The sequence below is a fragment of the Lepidochelys kempii genome, chromosome 6 (genome assembly GCF_965140265.1).
Source record: "Lepidochelys kempii isolate rLepKem1 chromosome 6, rLepKem1.hap2, whole genome shotgun sequence".
NCBI lineage: Eukaryota > Metazoa > Chordata > Testudines > Cheloniidae > Lepidochelys > Lepidochelys kempii.
This window is the reverse complement of record NC_133261.1, coordinates 87166585-87183964: the sequence shown is the minus strand read 5'-3', so window position 1 is coordinate 87183964 and position 17380 is coordinate 87166585. Positions and strand designations below refer to the sequence as shown.

At 36.6% G+C, this 17380-nt stretch overlaps 1 protein-coding gene across 4 annotated transcripts in view; it reads right to left on the bottom strand.

The window, feature by feature from the left end:
• Positions 1 to 17380, bottom strand: part of LOC140913158 (signal recognition particle subunit SRP54) — a 69395-nt gene that overhangs the window by 44430 nt on the left and 7585 nt on the right. For 3 of the 4 annotated variants that reach the window (XM_073349022.1, XM_073349023.1, XM_073349024.1), the window contains exons 3-16: positions 14112 to 14203; positions 13219 to 13303; positions 10631 to 10735; positions 9012 to 9078; positions 8865 to 8922; positions 8041 to 8191; positions 6879 to 7027; positions 5051 to 5151; positions 4847 to 4933; positions 4291 to 4364; positions 3872 to 3980; positions 2435 to 2605; positions 1363 to 1458; positions 515 to 997 (exon numbers count right to left, since the gene is read on the bottom strand). In XM_073349022.1, coding sequence (XP_073205123.1) covers positions 906 to 997; positions 1363 to 1458; positions 2435 to 2605; positions 3872 to 3980; positions 4291 to 4364; positions 4847 to 4933; positions 5051 to 5151; positions 6879 to 7027; positions 8041 to 8191; positions 8865 to 8922; positions 9012 to 9078; positions 10631 to 10735; positions 13219 to 13303; positions 14112 to 14203 — 1437 coding nt within the window. In that variant the 3' untranslated portion in view covers positions 515 to 905. Of the gene's footprint in view, positions 1 to 514; positions 998 to 1362; positions 1459 to 2434; positions 2606 to 3871; positions 3981 to 4290; positions 4365 to 4846; positions 4934 to 5050; positions 5152 to 6878; positions 7028 to 8040; positions 8192 to 8864; positions 8923 to 9011; positions 9079 to 10630; positions 10736 to 13218; positions 13304 to 14111; positions 14204 to 17380 lie in introns of those variants that run through there. The other variant, XM_073349026.1, reaches the window with a different exon arrangement.

Genomic DNA, 17380 nt, shown 5'->3' with positions numbered 1-17380 from the left:
GAGCTTTATGGTCAATATCAATATTTTAAATTCCATTTAGTGCAGATTAAGAGCACCAGTGTATGCTCACAGCAAAATACACTGCTTAATTAGGAGTCTGGTGAGATTAACACAAAGTTAGATGTCATGAGTGTACTGAAGATACTGGAAACTCAATAACCCTCTCAGACTCCTATATCTACTAAACAGGAGGAAAGATAAGAAGCAAGCTTGTGAGATCCTGCACAGGATGTCTACGGCAAGGAGCAGCAGTTCCCCCCAAAACCAGTCTCTGAGAACGCGCAGCAAAGGAGGTAGATGCACACTAACGAGCAGCCCTTCCACCCCAATTTCAGTCTGCAGGCAACTCAACACCTCAAATGCATGGATATCAAAGGCATATATTTCCTCTGATCATCTTTCTCGTAACTGTTATTTAAGTACTGCTATCAGTGAGCAGTGGCCATCTACACTACATCGCATAAAAAGGTGCATTCCTAGTGATAGTTTTAAAATCAAAGAAATAAGCACATCCTTCATTTACAACCATTTAAGTTTATTTTACAACGTATTTCTTGGGACATTTTATGTTACTATTAACCAAATATCTGGCTTGTTTACAAATATAATGGCTGCCATTTAATGCAAACAATTAAAAAGTGTCTCTACATATTAAAATTTTACATCATGATTTTTATTTATTAAACTTAAGAACATCTTTTGATGGGAAGGAACTAAGCAAAAATATAACTGTTTTCCAGAAATCAATTTAGAATCTTCTTGAGAAGCCCAAATAGAAGTTTCAAAAGGTCACTTCCTTCACCCCCATCGACACTCCTCTCTCACTGTAAAAAGGAAGAAATCAAATCCTTTTACAGAAGTCACAGCAAAAGTCCTCAGCCAAGTCAGTTTTTATTAAGGCTTCTTTACATATTATTGAACCCCATCATGCCTTTCATGTTTCCAGCAGCACCTTGTTGAAACTGTCTCATCATTGACTGCAATCCTGCCATCCCACCTAGAGAAGAGAGGTCAGTGAGAATTGGGTAGGTAACTAGCCTGGCAATTCAATTAGTAGTAACTCTTTTTGGTAAAGAAACCTCATACTTCACCACTAATGCACAGCACCATAGGTGTTCAGCTGTGCTTTACAAACACAATAGGCATAGCCCAGAAGAGCTCATTGTCTAGTTTGGATGGATATTCAATCCAAGTAGTATGTGAGTGGGAGTAGATGGTCAGAGAAAATCGGCAACTGAAGACTAGATTTAAGGTGGGTTTTAAAAGGAGAGATAGAGAAGGAACACTGAAATATGCTGTCAAATGCTCCCCCATAATTCCTTGCAAATTGCCTAGTTTATACTGCAAAAATTTAACACTTACCCATGTGATGAAGAACTCTTGGATCCATCATCTTTGCCATCTGTTGGTTCAGTTTTGCCATTTGAGATGGATTTACATTCTTTGACATGTCACCTCCTTAAAATACAGAAAGTGACAAGAAAAATGCATTACTCAGGAAACTGATAATGTAAAAGCTTCCCCCTTCTAGTTGCTCGATTCAAACCAGCTTAAGTTAACCATGATCAAAAGTGACGCTGCCACCTGCTAAGTGGTTGATGATCTGTATGTGTTTGGCAGTACTTGTGGGAAAAACAAACAAACCAGCAGTCTGTATATTCGTAGCGGAGAGAGTTTTCTCCTCATCAACAGAAAATCTTTACTGCCAGGCTGAAACTGTTCATGAACTCCACTCTTAAATTCACAAGGCATGAGTGCTTTATCTCTCTGGCCAACTGCATGTTAACTGTCACATAACTGGCATAAGCAGCAGTACAGCTAGTAAAGAATTTTATATAAAATGAAAGTGAACACATTTTAGATGTACATAAAGCTATTCAAAATATTTTCCAGGGGTTAGCAGAATGGCAATTCCAGGTGCACTCCTCTAAAATAATTTCCCTTTAAATTGAATCTACATGCAGCAGTCACAGCTGGGTTGAATTTATCATGTAGAGCAAAAATTAGCTTATAAACAGGACTTGGGAACTGTTTGGTAAATGATGTTTCTGACCAATAAAAGATTATAGGAAAAAAATCAAGATTTTTTTCCTTATTATTTGGGGACCGAAGGGAATCCTCATTAATCAGATTTCTCAATCTTGTCCACTTCCATTGAATGAACACTAACAGTACTTTGCCTTTATTAACTAACTTCAAATCAGAAACACCAATTTCTGCTCTAGGCTCATTATGTAACTCAACTGTCCATAGAGTAACAGAAGGCGCCATAGCCCACTTTCATTCTGCAGCCACACTTACTGCCTTTTCTCCCTCAGACCTCAAACTACATTTTTAAACCCCCTCATCTTTTGCCCTATTCCCACTAGCGACCACCACCACAATGCCTTTCCTACAGCTGAGTAATTGCCAAATAGATGGATGTTTTACTTACCTTTGAAAAGACCCTTGATGCCTCCCATCTTTTTCACCATCTGTGCAAACTTTGTGTACTGTGTCAAAAGCTCCTGTACATCTCTGGTAGAAACACCCGAACCTCTTGCTACTCTTTGGATTCTTCCTGGTTGTTTACTGAAAACCTTTGCACCATCTGTACTATCTAGTTCTGCGATTAAAAACAATGCAAAATATTTATACTTAATCGTATGTGAACTTATTAACATTATCTGGATGTAATACAGGTTTTAATGAGAACTCAGTCACTGAGAATTGTTTTCATTTTTGAAGTGTGGTTCTACCCTGAAAATTGACTGTAAGTGGTAGTGGACTTCCATATACATTGTATCTCAATGATTTCTATAATTTTTCCAACTACCAGACACTCAAGCTGGATTTCCTTTATTCTTGTGCATCGCCATTAGCAACAGATGTTCTGCATAACAAATTATGCCCTTAACTACATGTGTGCAATCCCACTGAAGACTACTGCACTTTGCACAGGTATAACTGAGGGCATAATCTGCCAGTTAAGCTTCTATGACTAATGTTGATGTGCAAGATGAAAACAAACCAACCTGAGTACCAGAGACCAGGGTGACCTGGTGGGTCTGACAGGTGGAAAACAATCTTTTTACTTGCAAACAGATAAAGTTTTATACGGATATTAGATAATAAATATGCAACCTCACACAGACATTTTTGCAGGCAATTCTACCCTGACAATGACTTTAAGGAAGTGATTGTCAGTCATTAGAGATAATGAGTGTATGGACCGTGTCTACTCCAGCTGCAAAAGTATGCTTAGAAATCTCCTCTAGGTAATAAAATATCCCTTCCAAATAATGTACTTTGGATCAAGCAGTATCTGGATCCTCTACTCAGTCTTATTTTTGAAAGCCTATATGTTATGTGCACTTCAATTCTGTTGTGGGTTTTCCAATTGTTTCATTGGATTATTTCCAATTGTTTCAGTTATGTATGGATATTTATACGAACAACATGATAAATTAGAAAAGGAGTACTTGTGGCATCTTAGAGACTAACAAATATATTTGAGCATAAGCTTTCATGAGCTACAGCTCACTTCATCGGATGCATGCAGTGGAAAATACAGTGGGGAGATTTTATATATACAGAGAACATGAAACAATGGGTGTTACCATACACACTGTAACGAGAGTGATCAGGTAAGTAATAAATGCTCAAATAAATTTGTTAGTCTCTATGATGCCACAAGTACTCCTTTTCTTTTTGTGGATACAGACTAACACGGCTGATACTCTGAAACCTGTCATGATAAATTAGTACTCTCCTGTTTCTTCCCACCCTCCCCAATACTTGTTTCCCTGACTTGTTCCAATAAAATAATGAACACAGCTATGAATTATTTAAGTAACTGTTCTTAACTTTCTATTACTGGAACTTGTTTTACCTTGATCATTCATACTGTCCATTATAGTCATCAATTTCTTTAGCCTTGCCATTGATTCCTGTTCATTGCCTTTACTCATAAAATCTGTTCCAAAACCAGGGATCATACCCTATAAAATAGTACAGTTAAAAGAGTTAATTGTGTCCGTTTTGCAAATTACAAGAGACTACTGTTTGAGTGACCTGTGAAATTGATAGCGCTATATATTTTAAATATTTTATTCAGCAAATTTGAACATGTTCAAATGCAGAAAAAGGCAAGTTATTCATGTTTACTAGAAGCCATTAAAATTATCTGGTAGCATTTCAGGCAGCTATTCAATGGGACGAATTCCTTAAAATTCAAAAGAGTTCACTCATTTTCAATTTTTGTAGAAAGCGCTGGAGAGGTTTGGACAGAAAATTTTCAGGATAACTAACCAAGATCTGACTGAAGGGTCCCATTTTCATGATGTTTTGGAATTGTTCATACATATCTCTCAATGTAAACTGACCTGAAGCACAACAGAAATGGAAGGTTAGTGAAGATGATCACACGATTACATTTTTATGTAGACTGATCCTGCCCACCCATCTCTGATTACACTTTATGACGAGAACAGACAGAGCCAAATAGTGTTAGATGCAAAGATACTTCTTCTGCATATTCTTCTATTATTTGGCTGTATCTCACTTTGCATAACACATTTAAGAACCTTAGGTAAATTGCAATTGTGTTGAGAAAGCATGCAAATAACGCTATGTCAGAGGAGCAATCCATTTACTTTCACATTTCAACTGTTCGTGAGAAGTCTGGATTTTTTTTTTTTTTTACCTGTATGATTTTAATTTATATTTCTCTTTAATTACTTAGTTTACCATGACAAGGGAAAAAAAAGTTGAATAGTTACTTCAAATAAATTTTCTACAAACTGAAGATTACTCAAAAGGTTAGCTCTGTTACATAATTTTTTTTGGGGGGGGAGGACTAGCTTACCATGTTTCAGCTTCTCTATGAGTGCCTCGTTATCATCCAACTTTAATTCATTTACTTTATCTATCAATCCTTCAATATCACCCATACCTGGAAAACAGAAAGCCTTCTTCAAAATTTGTGAGGAAAATTATGCTCCAATTTTTTTCTGTGACAGTGACATTTTTGAGAACACTTGTGTAGTCTGTAGTTATAAATAGTACATACCAAGGAGCTTGCTGATGAAAGGCTGTGTTTTGAATGGTTCAAAGTCATCTATGTGCTCTCCAGTACCAATAAAAATTATAGGACTTTTTGTGGCAGCAACTCTGCAATGAAGTATAAGTAATAAGACTGTCTCTAAACAAAAAAATCAATATGGCCCAAATTCTGCTCCATTATATTAAAATTAATGAATGTAATGACACTTGTGAGATTTTATTTGCCTGCAATATTCTAGTATCTCCTCAAACTACCAGTGCAAAAGGCTTCACTATACAGGATTTGAAACAGCTACTTGCCAGTAGCAATTGGGAATCATTCCCTAATAAGCTCAGGGATTTAAGTAATCATTTTAGGCTTGTAATATTTAAAAAAAAAGTTACTATTCCCTATGATTATAAATAGAACCTTCAAAATATGAACAAACTTTAAATAGATGTATTCCTGAATCTTCAGACAGACTCAGTGCCTGTACCACTGCTGATAGCTTTAACAAGCACCACTAATGGGAAATTAAGATGGTCAGTTTCACTGTTCACATTCAGAACTTTGTGGGCACCTAAAACTTAACCCTGTCCATTTCTTCCTGCTGCTGGGAAGCCAACAGAGACAAGTACTTAAGTTATTCATGGAGGAGCAGCCAACAAAATGGAGAATCGTGGAGACCTCTCTTTTTCTTCCATATCTTAAAGCAGCCAGGAGGCTTCCAAATGGGGAGACAGATAAAGCTTCTCCCTTCCAGAAAGTAGAGGAAGGTGGGAGCTTCAAGGTGGTCAGACACCTACTAGCAAGAGACGTGAAAGGCAAAACTCTAGAGCAGGGACCACTCTGCTAGAAATTCTGCACTCTGAATTCCCAGCAGCTGGAGAGGTGGGGTGTAAGGAAAAAGAAGGCACCTGGTCATCTTATTAGTATGGCCCAGGACCTGCAAGGTGCAGCTCTCACCTTCAGTGTTTATTTCCGGCTAGTATGCTTCGTCTTCTGCCAACTTTATTTTTACTGACAGAACAGAATATTTATAGGCGTTTAAGCATCTTAACTTTTCAGTTCAGTCAGACACTGACTTAAAGAGCTGGCATCAAAAACAGACCAGATTGGTCTGCCAATATTTTCCATGGTGTCTATAACCAACCTACTTTCTAACCATTATTTCCACAAGTGTGTTTGTCATGTCTGCCTGTATAAAGACAGATGCTTAGATATCATATTTCTGATGTGTTCTAATAACTTTAGGACTGTGCTGCATGGCTTTCGACAGAAGCACAGAATCAAAGATAATGTAACTGAGGAATTTATAAGTGGGTTCTTTGACCATTTTCTGGACTTTTAGCATTCAGAGATTTGACTTGCATTCCACTGATATGAGTCTCATCCAGCATTGCCTCACAAAAATCTGAAGTTTCAGTTTTATCTTTTTTGGGTATGTCATCTTAGACTCTTAATGGGAAGCAATCTTTTTACCTGAACCATGTCTGTAAGGCATCTTAATTTTTTCAAGGGTATGAAGACAAACTCACAGTAACTTAACACCCCTCTCAAGTGTACAGAGAGACTAATGATACTATCCTGAGAAAACAAGTTGACGCTTACAGAAAGATGTATAATATCAAAAAGTGCCACAGTCTGATACTGAAAGCACCCATAACTCCCCCTGAAGTCAGGATCAGGCCATAAGTGGTTTGCATCAAGGCCAGTGTTACTCACTGAGCTAAGAATCAGCACACCTAATTGCATGTGACAAAAACAACAAGAGAACTTTAACAACTCTTCTGGTAGTTTAGACATAACATGCAGCTACAAAAGTACTGAAACCCCATTACCACACAATACTTACGCACTGAGAGCGCCACCTCCTTTTGCATGGCCATCAAGTTTTGTCACAATAACAGAGGCTACATCTACTTTATCTTTGAAAGCCTTCGCCTGAGCTTCACAAGCTTGACCAATGGAGGCATCCATAACGTAAACAATGTTATCTGGTTGCTGGAAAAATTAACATGAGTTATTTCCGGGTCTTAACTTTGTATCTATGTATTATGTTCTGTAGTAGACTCTTTTAAGTACACTGAAATTTTTAAAGAAATGGTACAAATCTAGAAAGTATTTCAAGAGTGAATCAAGACTGAACAATAAGCAAGAAATACAGCAACTTGAAAATACATTTTTTCCACTTCATTCCCCAAAGAAAATTCAGGAAAACTATGGATATTTACTTCCAAAGATGGCCTACTAGCTATAATAATGGATTTTTTCACAAGTTATAATCCTCTACTTAATATGGACTATTAAAATATTTGTAAACATTATTGTTTATGCCGAGCAATGTTAAGCCAATATTTGTCCATGCTGTCCTCCTACACTCCACTTATTAAGTATTAGGCTTACTAATAAAAAGATGCCAAAGAATATCTTCCATTTGATCCCAAGTCTGGTGACCAAGCTGAGGCTGTCAGTTTTGTTACTTCATGAAGACTGTTCCTTAATCCACGTGAGAGCGTAAATTCATTTGTTCATCAGCATGACCTATGATCACCTCATCTATCTCACATAAATCAGACATGTGAAGAAGTGGCAGAAGAAACCCAGGCACATTTGCTAGAATTTCTGTAATGTTGTAAATACACATCAGTCTTTTTTCTTTTAATCTGTTTATGCAAAGATCACCAAGGAAAAGAGCATATTGTTTGAAGTGATAACGTCCCTTGATATATGCAAGCCAACTTTAATTCAATGACTAATTATATAAATGAGCAGAAGAACAGTTTAAAATTAAGTAGTTTTACTGAACTTTCACCAACTAAAGGCTAGTAAGTTTCAGACTTCATTTATCCTTGCTGTTACAGTGGTCAGAACTGTCCCCATATTTCAGAAACTCCTGACATGTTCTATAATAGACAGCATCTATGTAAAACATTTGGATAGTGATGTTGTATTCAAATGACTATAAAAACAAAAGACAATCGAGAACCATTTTTACATTTTCAGTAGTTACTCACTATAGCATTGGCAACTTGTAACATTTCTTCAAACAAAGAGTCTTCCTGTTTGTGACGCCCACTTGTATCAACAATGATTATCTCAAAGTTTTCATTTTTAAATTTCTCAACACCTTCTGAGGCAATAATCACAGGATCCATTTCTGTGTAACTGTTCAAAAGGTAAAGACATGTCTAAATTGCATGAAATAACTTTGTGTCCATGCACCCCCATCCCAAGAATCTATTTTTAGGAAACTAACTTTTAATTAACTCATATATATGCAATCAAGTAACTTCAAATCCATCCCAAATTTCTAGATGTAGACATTCTTAGTTATAGAGTACTGGTTGTTTATATGTTAGAGCATCTGGAGATTTTATATCTAACCTCTTTCCTTTGGCATCTCTTGCATTGAAAAGCATAATTTATACACTGTGCCTTATCTCAGCTCTACGGATATAGAGCTGAAGCAGGTTTAAAATCTATATTCTTCCATCAGTGTGCACACAGTAGCAAGATAGGAAAGCACTGAGAACTCATTCAAAGCATGATTCAGAAGAATGATCCACTTTTTTTGCTCTACAGAATTGCCATCTTATTGTGAGCCTCCTGTCACTGTTTATATTTGGGGATAGAGATTAAGTGCTTTCTAACATATCTGAAGATCAAAAAGGATGTATGCATGTCTCCCTGAAGACCTGAATGTGTCAGTAGCTTACTCTTTTATAATGGTTCTGTTCTTGTTAAAATCTGTTTGACAGCACACTGATCCCCTATATATCTTTTCCAAATGTGTAACAATAGAATGAGTTGAACTGTTCCCAAAACCAAAGGTGCGTACCTCCCATAAAATGGAATTCTTGCTTTTGTTGCATTCTGTTTTAGCTGGTCAAAAGCACCTGTAAAATAGAAATATTGTCAGTGGACCATCTGCAATGTATAAGTGTGCAAAAAATGGAACAAACCTATTTAAAGTCACTCATAATACCTGCTCTGTATGTGTCTGCACATATCAAACATGTCTTCCAACCTTTCCTCTGGTAATAGTAGGCTAACTGTTAAAAGGAAATACAAAATGTGATTACAGTACCAAGCATTTTAGTGATTTAGGTGATGAAAAATCCTTTTCTTAAAAATAGAAAGTTAGATTTATAAAAAAGCTAAATAAGTCACTGAAGTCCTGTACTGGTATTTTCTAAACGACAGGAGTCAAGACACTTTTCCTGGACCACGCTGCCTGCAACCAGAGACCTTTGGTCATATATTAGCAACAGTAAAAATGTAAGGCATTATCAGAGGTTATTGCCTTTATTTAGTATTTAAAGCAAAACTTTTCTACCCTGTGACTCATTGGCTTTGCCTTATCATGTACTAGGCAGGTTTGGAATGGGACATGTAATTTTTATTTCCTGAGCTAGTGATGGTCAAGCAATATGTAAAAGTACATGTGGAGAATGGAAAGGTGAACAACCAATGTGATATCCTGCAGACTGGTTGCTTGGTCCTGAACCTTTCAACTGATAACAGAACAGCTTTTGAAGCGAGCCCCATTGCTTTAAATACTTGTCTTTGTTAAATGAAAGCCCTCATTATATACATTCATCCCACTCTACCCCATTAACATTCAGATGTGACAGTAATCAATTATTTTTCATGTATCCATTTCAGAAAAATATATCTCCTCCACTCCATAAACACTTTAATAAGAGCTGGAACAATTTGCCCCTTACTGTAACACTGACACTATAAACTGCAACAGTGCAAAGCAAATGTCAGAGAACATTAGGGTGACTCAATTAGAGAAAGAAAACACTTCCACTATGCAGTCCCTCTGTCAGAACCTGAATTACCTAACTAGATCAGACCACTGGTCTATCTAGTCTAGTACCCCATCTCCAACAGTAGCCAATACCCCAATGATTCAGAAGAAGGTACAACCACCACCACTCAGTGAACAATTATGGAATAACCTGCCCATGCTGGGGGGGGGGAAGGGGGATTTCTTTCCAAATCTCATCAGCTGGTGGCTGGCTTCAACTTTCATTTATCAAGGTTTCTCTTCTCTCTTTAATCCCATCAAATATAAATTAATGTTCTTATCATAATTTCTTTTAAATTATGAATTGTGTAGAAAAACCTTTCTGCAGAGATTGTATCTCTGCTGCAGTAAGTCTCTTATATAAATAGGGTTGTACTGTATTCAGCAAACTATATTAATAACCATGGAAGTACACAAGCCAACAGTAACATCTAACAGAAATCTGTGTTTCAGACAGTTTAATTTTTACTATTCTCTCTATTAAGGGCTTGTCTACATTACCTGCAGGATCGATGGGCAGTGATCGATCCCCCAGGGGTCAATTTATCGCATCTAGTCTAGACGTGATAAATCGACCGCTGAGCGCTCTCCCGTCGACTCCGGTACTCCATTGGAGCGTCAGCTGTCGACTCACCGCAGTGAAGACACCGCGGTGAGTAGATCTAAGTATGTCAACTTCAGCAATGTTATTCACATAGCTAAAGTTGCCTAACTTAGATCGATTCACACACACCCCGCTGCAGTGTAGATCAGGCCTAAATATTGTAAAAGGATTCAGTATAATTTACCTTTGAACATGTTGTGGTTTTACCACTTCCCTGCAGCCCAACAAACATTATAATGTTCTGTTTTCCTTTAGTTGGTGTCCAGGCTTTGACTCCAGGATCTACAAGCTGTAAGACAAAGCATAATAATAAATGAAAGAAAGTTAAACGTCAGAAGTGTGGAATTGTTAGAGGACATACTACGCTCCTACCTTCACCCAAGTCCCTATGCAGAGGGGTGGCTTGACTTACATACCCAACTGTGTGTCTGAACTTGGTCTTTTAAAAGGTTAACTGATTGAGCACTGCTATTAATTACACATTTCACAGGTCTAAGTCAAGGTAGATTTGGCTAGTCCTTAAATACATACACGCAAAATTTCCTTGAGTTCAGATTTTAAATTTGTTTGGTTTAGTTTGCTTAATTTGAAACAAAATATTTAAACAATTTTAATTCTGATTTTTAGGTGTGTGGTGTCACTAACAACCTGGCCAACAGGTGGCTGAAGGACTGGCTGGAACACCACAAATGTCATGTTGTAATGGGCATGCTCTCTGAGACGGCTGATAGACCAATCGATCAAGGTGAATTCTGATTTCTGTTATGGACTAAAGAAAGGATAGACAAGACTAATTTGACTTTATAACCCTATAAACAAACGGAACACCCTATTCACAGCTGATAGCAGAAACCTGTCAGTGCTTGAACAATCCACCTACCCATGGCAAGTAGGAAGCTTACCAACAGAACCACAGCCAATTTGTGCAGAATTTAAGCTTTTTAATAAGAGCTAGAAACATAACTTTTATGGCTCCAGTTTCTATCTTATAAGCAAGAGAAGAAAATTAACTGATGCAGTGCCCTCTTCCTGAGTCTGCAGACGTTCACAGCTTTGCTAATGTGCTCCAAAGTGAAAACAAGGCACAAACATCAATTTTCGCTGCTTCTACTCAAAGCCCTCTTGGGAGATGTGAAACTGAAAGGAATCTGGCTAATTTCACTTTGATGCTTCTGGCTGGGAAAAGCTGAGTAACTGTGCAAACAGGCACTGAAGTTATTAAACGAGGGCAACAACTCACAAATGAAGACCAAAAGGGGTAAGACTACTAGCGATACCCAATATGCAGCAGCCAAGAGGTTGTGGGAGGAAGGTACCCAGAGGAAGAACGCTCCTTACCCCTGCAGCCTTGGGGAGGATTTGTATACTTCAGATTTGTCAGATGTCTTCTAGATGGAACCCAGGCCCAGCCCCATGCCCTCAAGCAGCGTCCCAGGACACCACAACAATAAGGGAGAAATCATTGCACCCTTTTCTTTCCCAGAAGCAGAGGTGTGTTGGTTTCTGATGTAGGTGTTCTTCACAAACAATACCTCTATCCCTCTCTTCCCTATCACTTGGTCTTTGGCTAGTAACATTAGGTTGTTAAGAGTCTTGTAAAAATATCAAACCCTATGTAAAAGTGGATGGAGGAAGGGAATATGTGCAAATGGGAACAAAAAACATGCTAGGGGAGTAAACAAGAAAGAATGATGAGATAAGTTAGAAAAGTTGAGAAAAAAATGGAGGGAAAAAAGGAGGAGGAGAAGCAGAAAACGGTAGAGAACTGGAAGAAACTTTGAAGTCAGCAAGAATAATATAAAAAGTGATCTAGTGAGGGGAAAAAGAAAGAAGTGGAGTGAAGCCAGGAAGGGAGAAAATGTCTAAGGCCAGATCAACACTATAAACAACTTACCATCGGTATAACTACATCGTTACATGGGTGAGAAAAATCCACACACATAAGCAATGCAATTATGCCAACCTAACCTCTGTATAGAAAGTGCTATGCCAACAGGAGGGCTTCTCCAGTCGACATAATCCACCTATGTGAGAAGCCCTCCTGTTGGTGTAGTAACATCTTCATTGAAGTGCTACAGCACTTCAGCGCAGAGTTTTAAGTGTAGACGTACCCTAAGAAAGCAAGAGAAATTTAGTTGATTACATTTAAAAAATTTTATTAGACAGACACATTGTAACATACTGTCAATTAAAGAATAAAAACAATACACAACTGCTTTATTCCTTTAAATTGCAGCGTGGCTTGGTTGGGGGGCATTGCAGAACAGCTCTTTTCCACTTGCTCATAGGCTTATTTCTCAGCCTTGTAGATGTTGGACAAATTTTTCAAGCTCCAGTTACAATCAGAAATAGCTTGTGTGAGCACTAGAGTTTGAAAGGACTCCAGTTACCTAATCCTACATTCTTTCACAATTCAACAAACAATTTCATACAGAAACCATTTTTCTAATCTCTCTAGTTACTAGGACTTTTTTCCCCGTTGTTCAATCACAATTCAAAAAAATAATGTTATAGATTTTTTTATTTTTAATAACAATGTTAAACATCTTTGGATTTAATGTCCTGGCACAGGTAAATGCGATGTATCCAAACAGGAACAATGTTTACCAACACAAATCTATTTTAATACATAACAGTAGCTCATATTTTGTAACTGTGAGATGTTTGTACAGTATGTTCATACCTGAACTGTTATTTGGACTGGATGGTTATTTACACAAAAAGAGAGATAAAAATCCAAAATAAAAATATGCAAATCTCATACAGTTTTACCTTGACAAGTTCTTTAAAGACAGCATGCTGAATCATTTTCCTTTTGTTAAGACCAGATGCCATCTCTTCAAGATCAATAGCAGACCTAAGTTTTTAAAAGTTGTTAAAATAAAATCAAAACAAGATAAGGAATGTCAGTATAGTTTAAGCAAACCTTGAGAAGAGGATCATAAGTATGTCTTAGTTTATATGAACAGAGAAAAATGCCCTACATTCTCTAAGTGTCTTGAACTGTCCATATTTTCTTAAACATAAAGAAACGTACAGTAGAAACATTATCCTCATATTTAGGGTAGATTACCAGCTTTCTAGTATACTTGACTATTTTAGAGAGCAACTCAAGTAAAGTACACTAAAAGTTAAACATATTTGAACAGTACTGTCACATGTAAACAGACCTCTGTATTTCATTCTGTATTTATATCAAATACAGAATGAAACAGGCAAACCTTAAGAGGCATCAGTATGGTTACTATTAAAAGGTATGATGTATGGCCAACTAATTAAACTCTGAAGGAGTTTCACTGCACTAAAATGTCTAATTTGACCTCATTACTTCTCATGGAAACTTTATGAAATATTAAATTTGATATAAAAACAGATAGCATATATAAAATCTATTTTCTTCTTTAGAAAAACATCATCAACTAGTTAACTTGAGGAAAGATGTCTTAGGTAAAACTGAATTGACACTGACATTTAAATGCTCAGACTAAATTTCTCTAGTGAAGGAGAAGTGGAATGATGGGGGAAAATAATTAAATGAAAATCACGTATTTTTGTTCCTTTAAAAAGGTATCATGTAAGTTACTCTACACATCTCACTCGTCTGCAACCTCCATACAAACATAATAGAACTAGTCAATTTAATGTATTTTGATTATTTGACTTACTTGACATTTTCTCTCAGCTGTTTCACTAATTTAATGTTAACATCAGCTTCCAGTAGTGCTGTACATACTTCTTTTAACATAGCATTTAAAACCTTTGGGAGGATTTAAAAAAAAAAAAAAAAAAGAGGGGGCATTTAAAATTTACGATTGTACAGAAATCAAGTTTGTTCATAGCATCATGAAAACAATGGCATTTTTGTTTTAGTGTTCGGTAAACATAAAATAATTAATACTTAAAGCAATCCTTGAATCTGATGTAAACCACAGACAGAATGGATAGTCCTTGAAGTGGAAGTTGATGATTTTAGATGTGTCTTACTGGAACACACTGATTTATAAATTAAAAATATTTGATTCAATTGTGTAAACACAGGAATAAAACAAAAGTACTACAGTAGAACCCCAGAACTACAAACATCAGAATTATGAAGTGACCGGTCAACCTCACACCTCATTTAGAATTGGAAGTATACAATCAGCAGAGACCAAAAACAAAAAAACCCGCAAATATGGTACAGTGTTGTGTTAAACAAACTACTAAAAAAAAAAATAAACGGAAAGTTTGACATCTTTTTTTCAAGTAAGCAATCTTTCTGTGCTTGTTTCATTTAAAATTAAGATGATTAAAATCAGCATTTTCCTTCTCCATAGTAAAGTTTCAATGCTATATTAAGTTAATGTTCAGTTGTAAACTTCTGAAAGAACAACCATAATGTTTTGTTCAGAGTTATGAACATTTCAAAGTTACAAAATACCTCCATTCCCGAAGTGTTCGTAATGGAGGTTCTACTGTAGTTCTATGAAAAAAAATATTCAGGTATGAAAAGCACAGCTGATCAGTTTATATCATCATGCAACTTTTACTCTACTATATTAAAAGAATGTGTTCCTTCCCCCTCACCAGCAAAATTACCATAATTTCATAACAAGAGATAATTCAGCCTCATGTAAAGGTAAACTCAAGTTAATTGGAAGAATTGTACTGTAAAAGTAATTATAGATGTGCATAAAATAGTTATGACAAACAGCAGATGAAATGAGATTGACAAGAACAGTTTGTATCCAGTCACAGACAAAAGTGAACAAGAACAAACATCAAACATCCATAAATAAAAGCATTCCCTAGAACCAAAATAAGCACATTTCATTAAGAAGGTACACCATGATTCACACACGGGGGTTGGACTAGATGACCTCCTGAGGTCCCTTCCAAACCTGATATTCTATGATTCTATGATTCACTTTGGCCAGTGTTTTCAAACCAGGGTGGCTAGAGTTCAGAAGGTGGTTAAATTTTAAGGAGTTGGTGCATTTAAAATTTTTACCACTAATCCATACTCTACACAGCTTTCTCAGGGGTCTGATTTTCTGAGACACTGAACTCTTGTAGTTCTCACTGGAGAAAACAGGAGATATGGATGCTCGCCCCTCTGGAAAAAACAGGTTACCTATTTAACTGCTTAACTTAAGCACCCAGGTTTGAGAATTTTGTCTGAGGTATTATACATCTTCAGACAGATACAAGCTTGGGATAAGATGAAAAGTTTATGGTCTTAATCAAATCTGATAATTTGTTATATAAAGAAAACAACACAACACATGATAAAATTTAGGATAATTGGCAAACTATTCATAGATTAAGGCCAGAAGGGATCATTGTGATTATGTAACTGGATTTCCGCAAAACACCAGCCACAGAATTCTCTGGATTAATTCCTGCTTTAAGTCCAATAGCTGTGGTTAAACCAAACCCTATTTTAGAAAAACATCCAATCTTGATTTACAGTGATATAAATCCACCACAACTTTGGTAAATTGTTCCAATGGTTAGTGAGGCCTTACTTCCAGTCTGAATTTATCTAGCTTCAAATTCCAGCCACTAGATCTTGTTATAACTAGACAGAAACCTCCTAGATTGAAGACCCTTCTATCACCAAATTTCTATTCCCCATGCAGATATTTATGTATCCTTTACCTTCTCTTTGTTAAGCCAGATTGACTGAGCTGCTTGAGTCTCTAAGGCATGTTTTGAATCATTCTCATGGCTCTTCTCTGAGCCCTCTCCAATTGATCCTTAAGCATAGCCACCAGAACTGCATATTCAATATTCACAGTAGTAGTCGCACCAGTGCCAAGTACAGAGGTAATGAAACCTCTATTCTAACTTGATATTCCCCTCTTTACACATGTAAGGATCACATTAGCTCTTTTGGTTGCAGCTTTGCACAGAGGGCACATATTCAGTTGTTTATCCACCATAACACGAAATCTTTTTCAGAGTCACTGTTTCCAGTCCCTGCAATAGTGTGTCCAGTTCTGGAGTTCCCCCATCCTGTATCTATGGTGTACATTCTTTGTTCTTTGATGTATAACCTTACATTTGGCCATACTGAGACACATATTGTTTGCTTGTGCCCAGCTTACCAAGATATAGATTTCTCTGTATGAGTGAGCTGTCCTCTTCATTATTTACCACTCCTCCAATCTTTGGGTCATCTGCAAACTTTATCACTGATGGTTTTATTTTTTTCAGATCATTGATAAAAATGTTAAATAGCATAGCACCAAGAAACGCTCAGTAGGGAATGCCACTACAAACACATCTGCTCAATAGCTACTTTCTGTTTACAATTACATTTTGAGTCCTGTTAGCCAGGTTTTAATCTACTTAATGTGTGCCACACTGATTATGTATCATTCTAGTTTCTTAATCAAAACATTGTGCAGTACCAAATCAAACACCTACAGAAATTAACCATATTACATCAATGCTATTATCAAAAGATACTTAGTTTGACAAGATCTATTTTCCATAAAACCATGTTGTTTGGATTGGCATTAGTTACCCTACTTTAATTCTTTATCAACTGAGTCCTGTATCAGCCATTTAGGAAGAAGAAAAAAAAAAGCCACAGGATTCCTGTCAAACTGAGAAGCCTATAGTTACCATCATCATCCCATTTACCCTTTAAGTATTGACAACAACGTTAGCTTTCTTCCAGTCCTTTGGAACTTCTCCAGTGTTCCAAGACTCATTGAAAAAAACATAACGTTCCAGAGAGTTCTTTGAACAGCTCTTTAATTCTCCTGTAAATTATCCAAGCCTGCTGATTAAAAATCATCTGTCTTTATTAGCTACTGTTTAACATCCTCTTTAGTTACTGATTGAGTTATAAGTATTTCATCATATAATATGAATACATCATCTTGCTTCTTCCCTTGTAGTATGATTTCCCTCACTCTGTAGGCGAGATAATTAAATATACCGA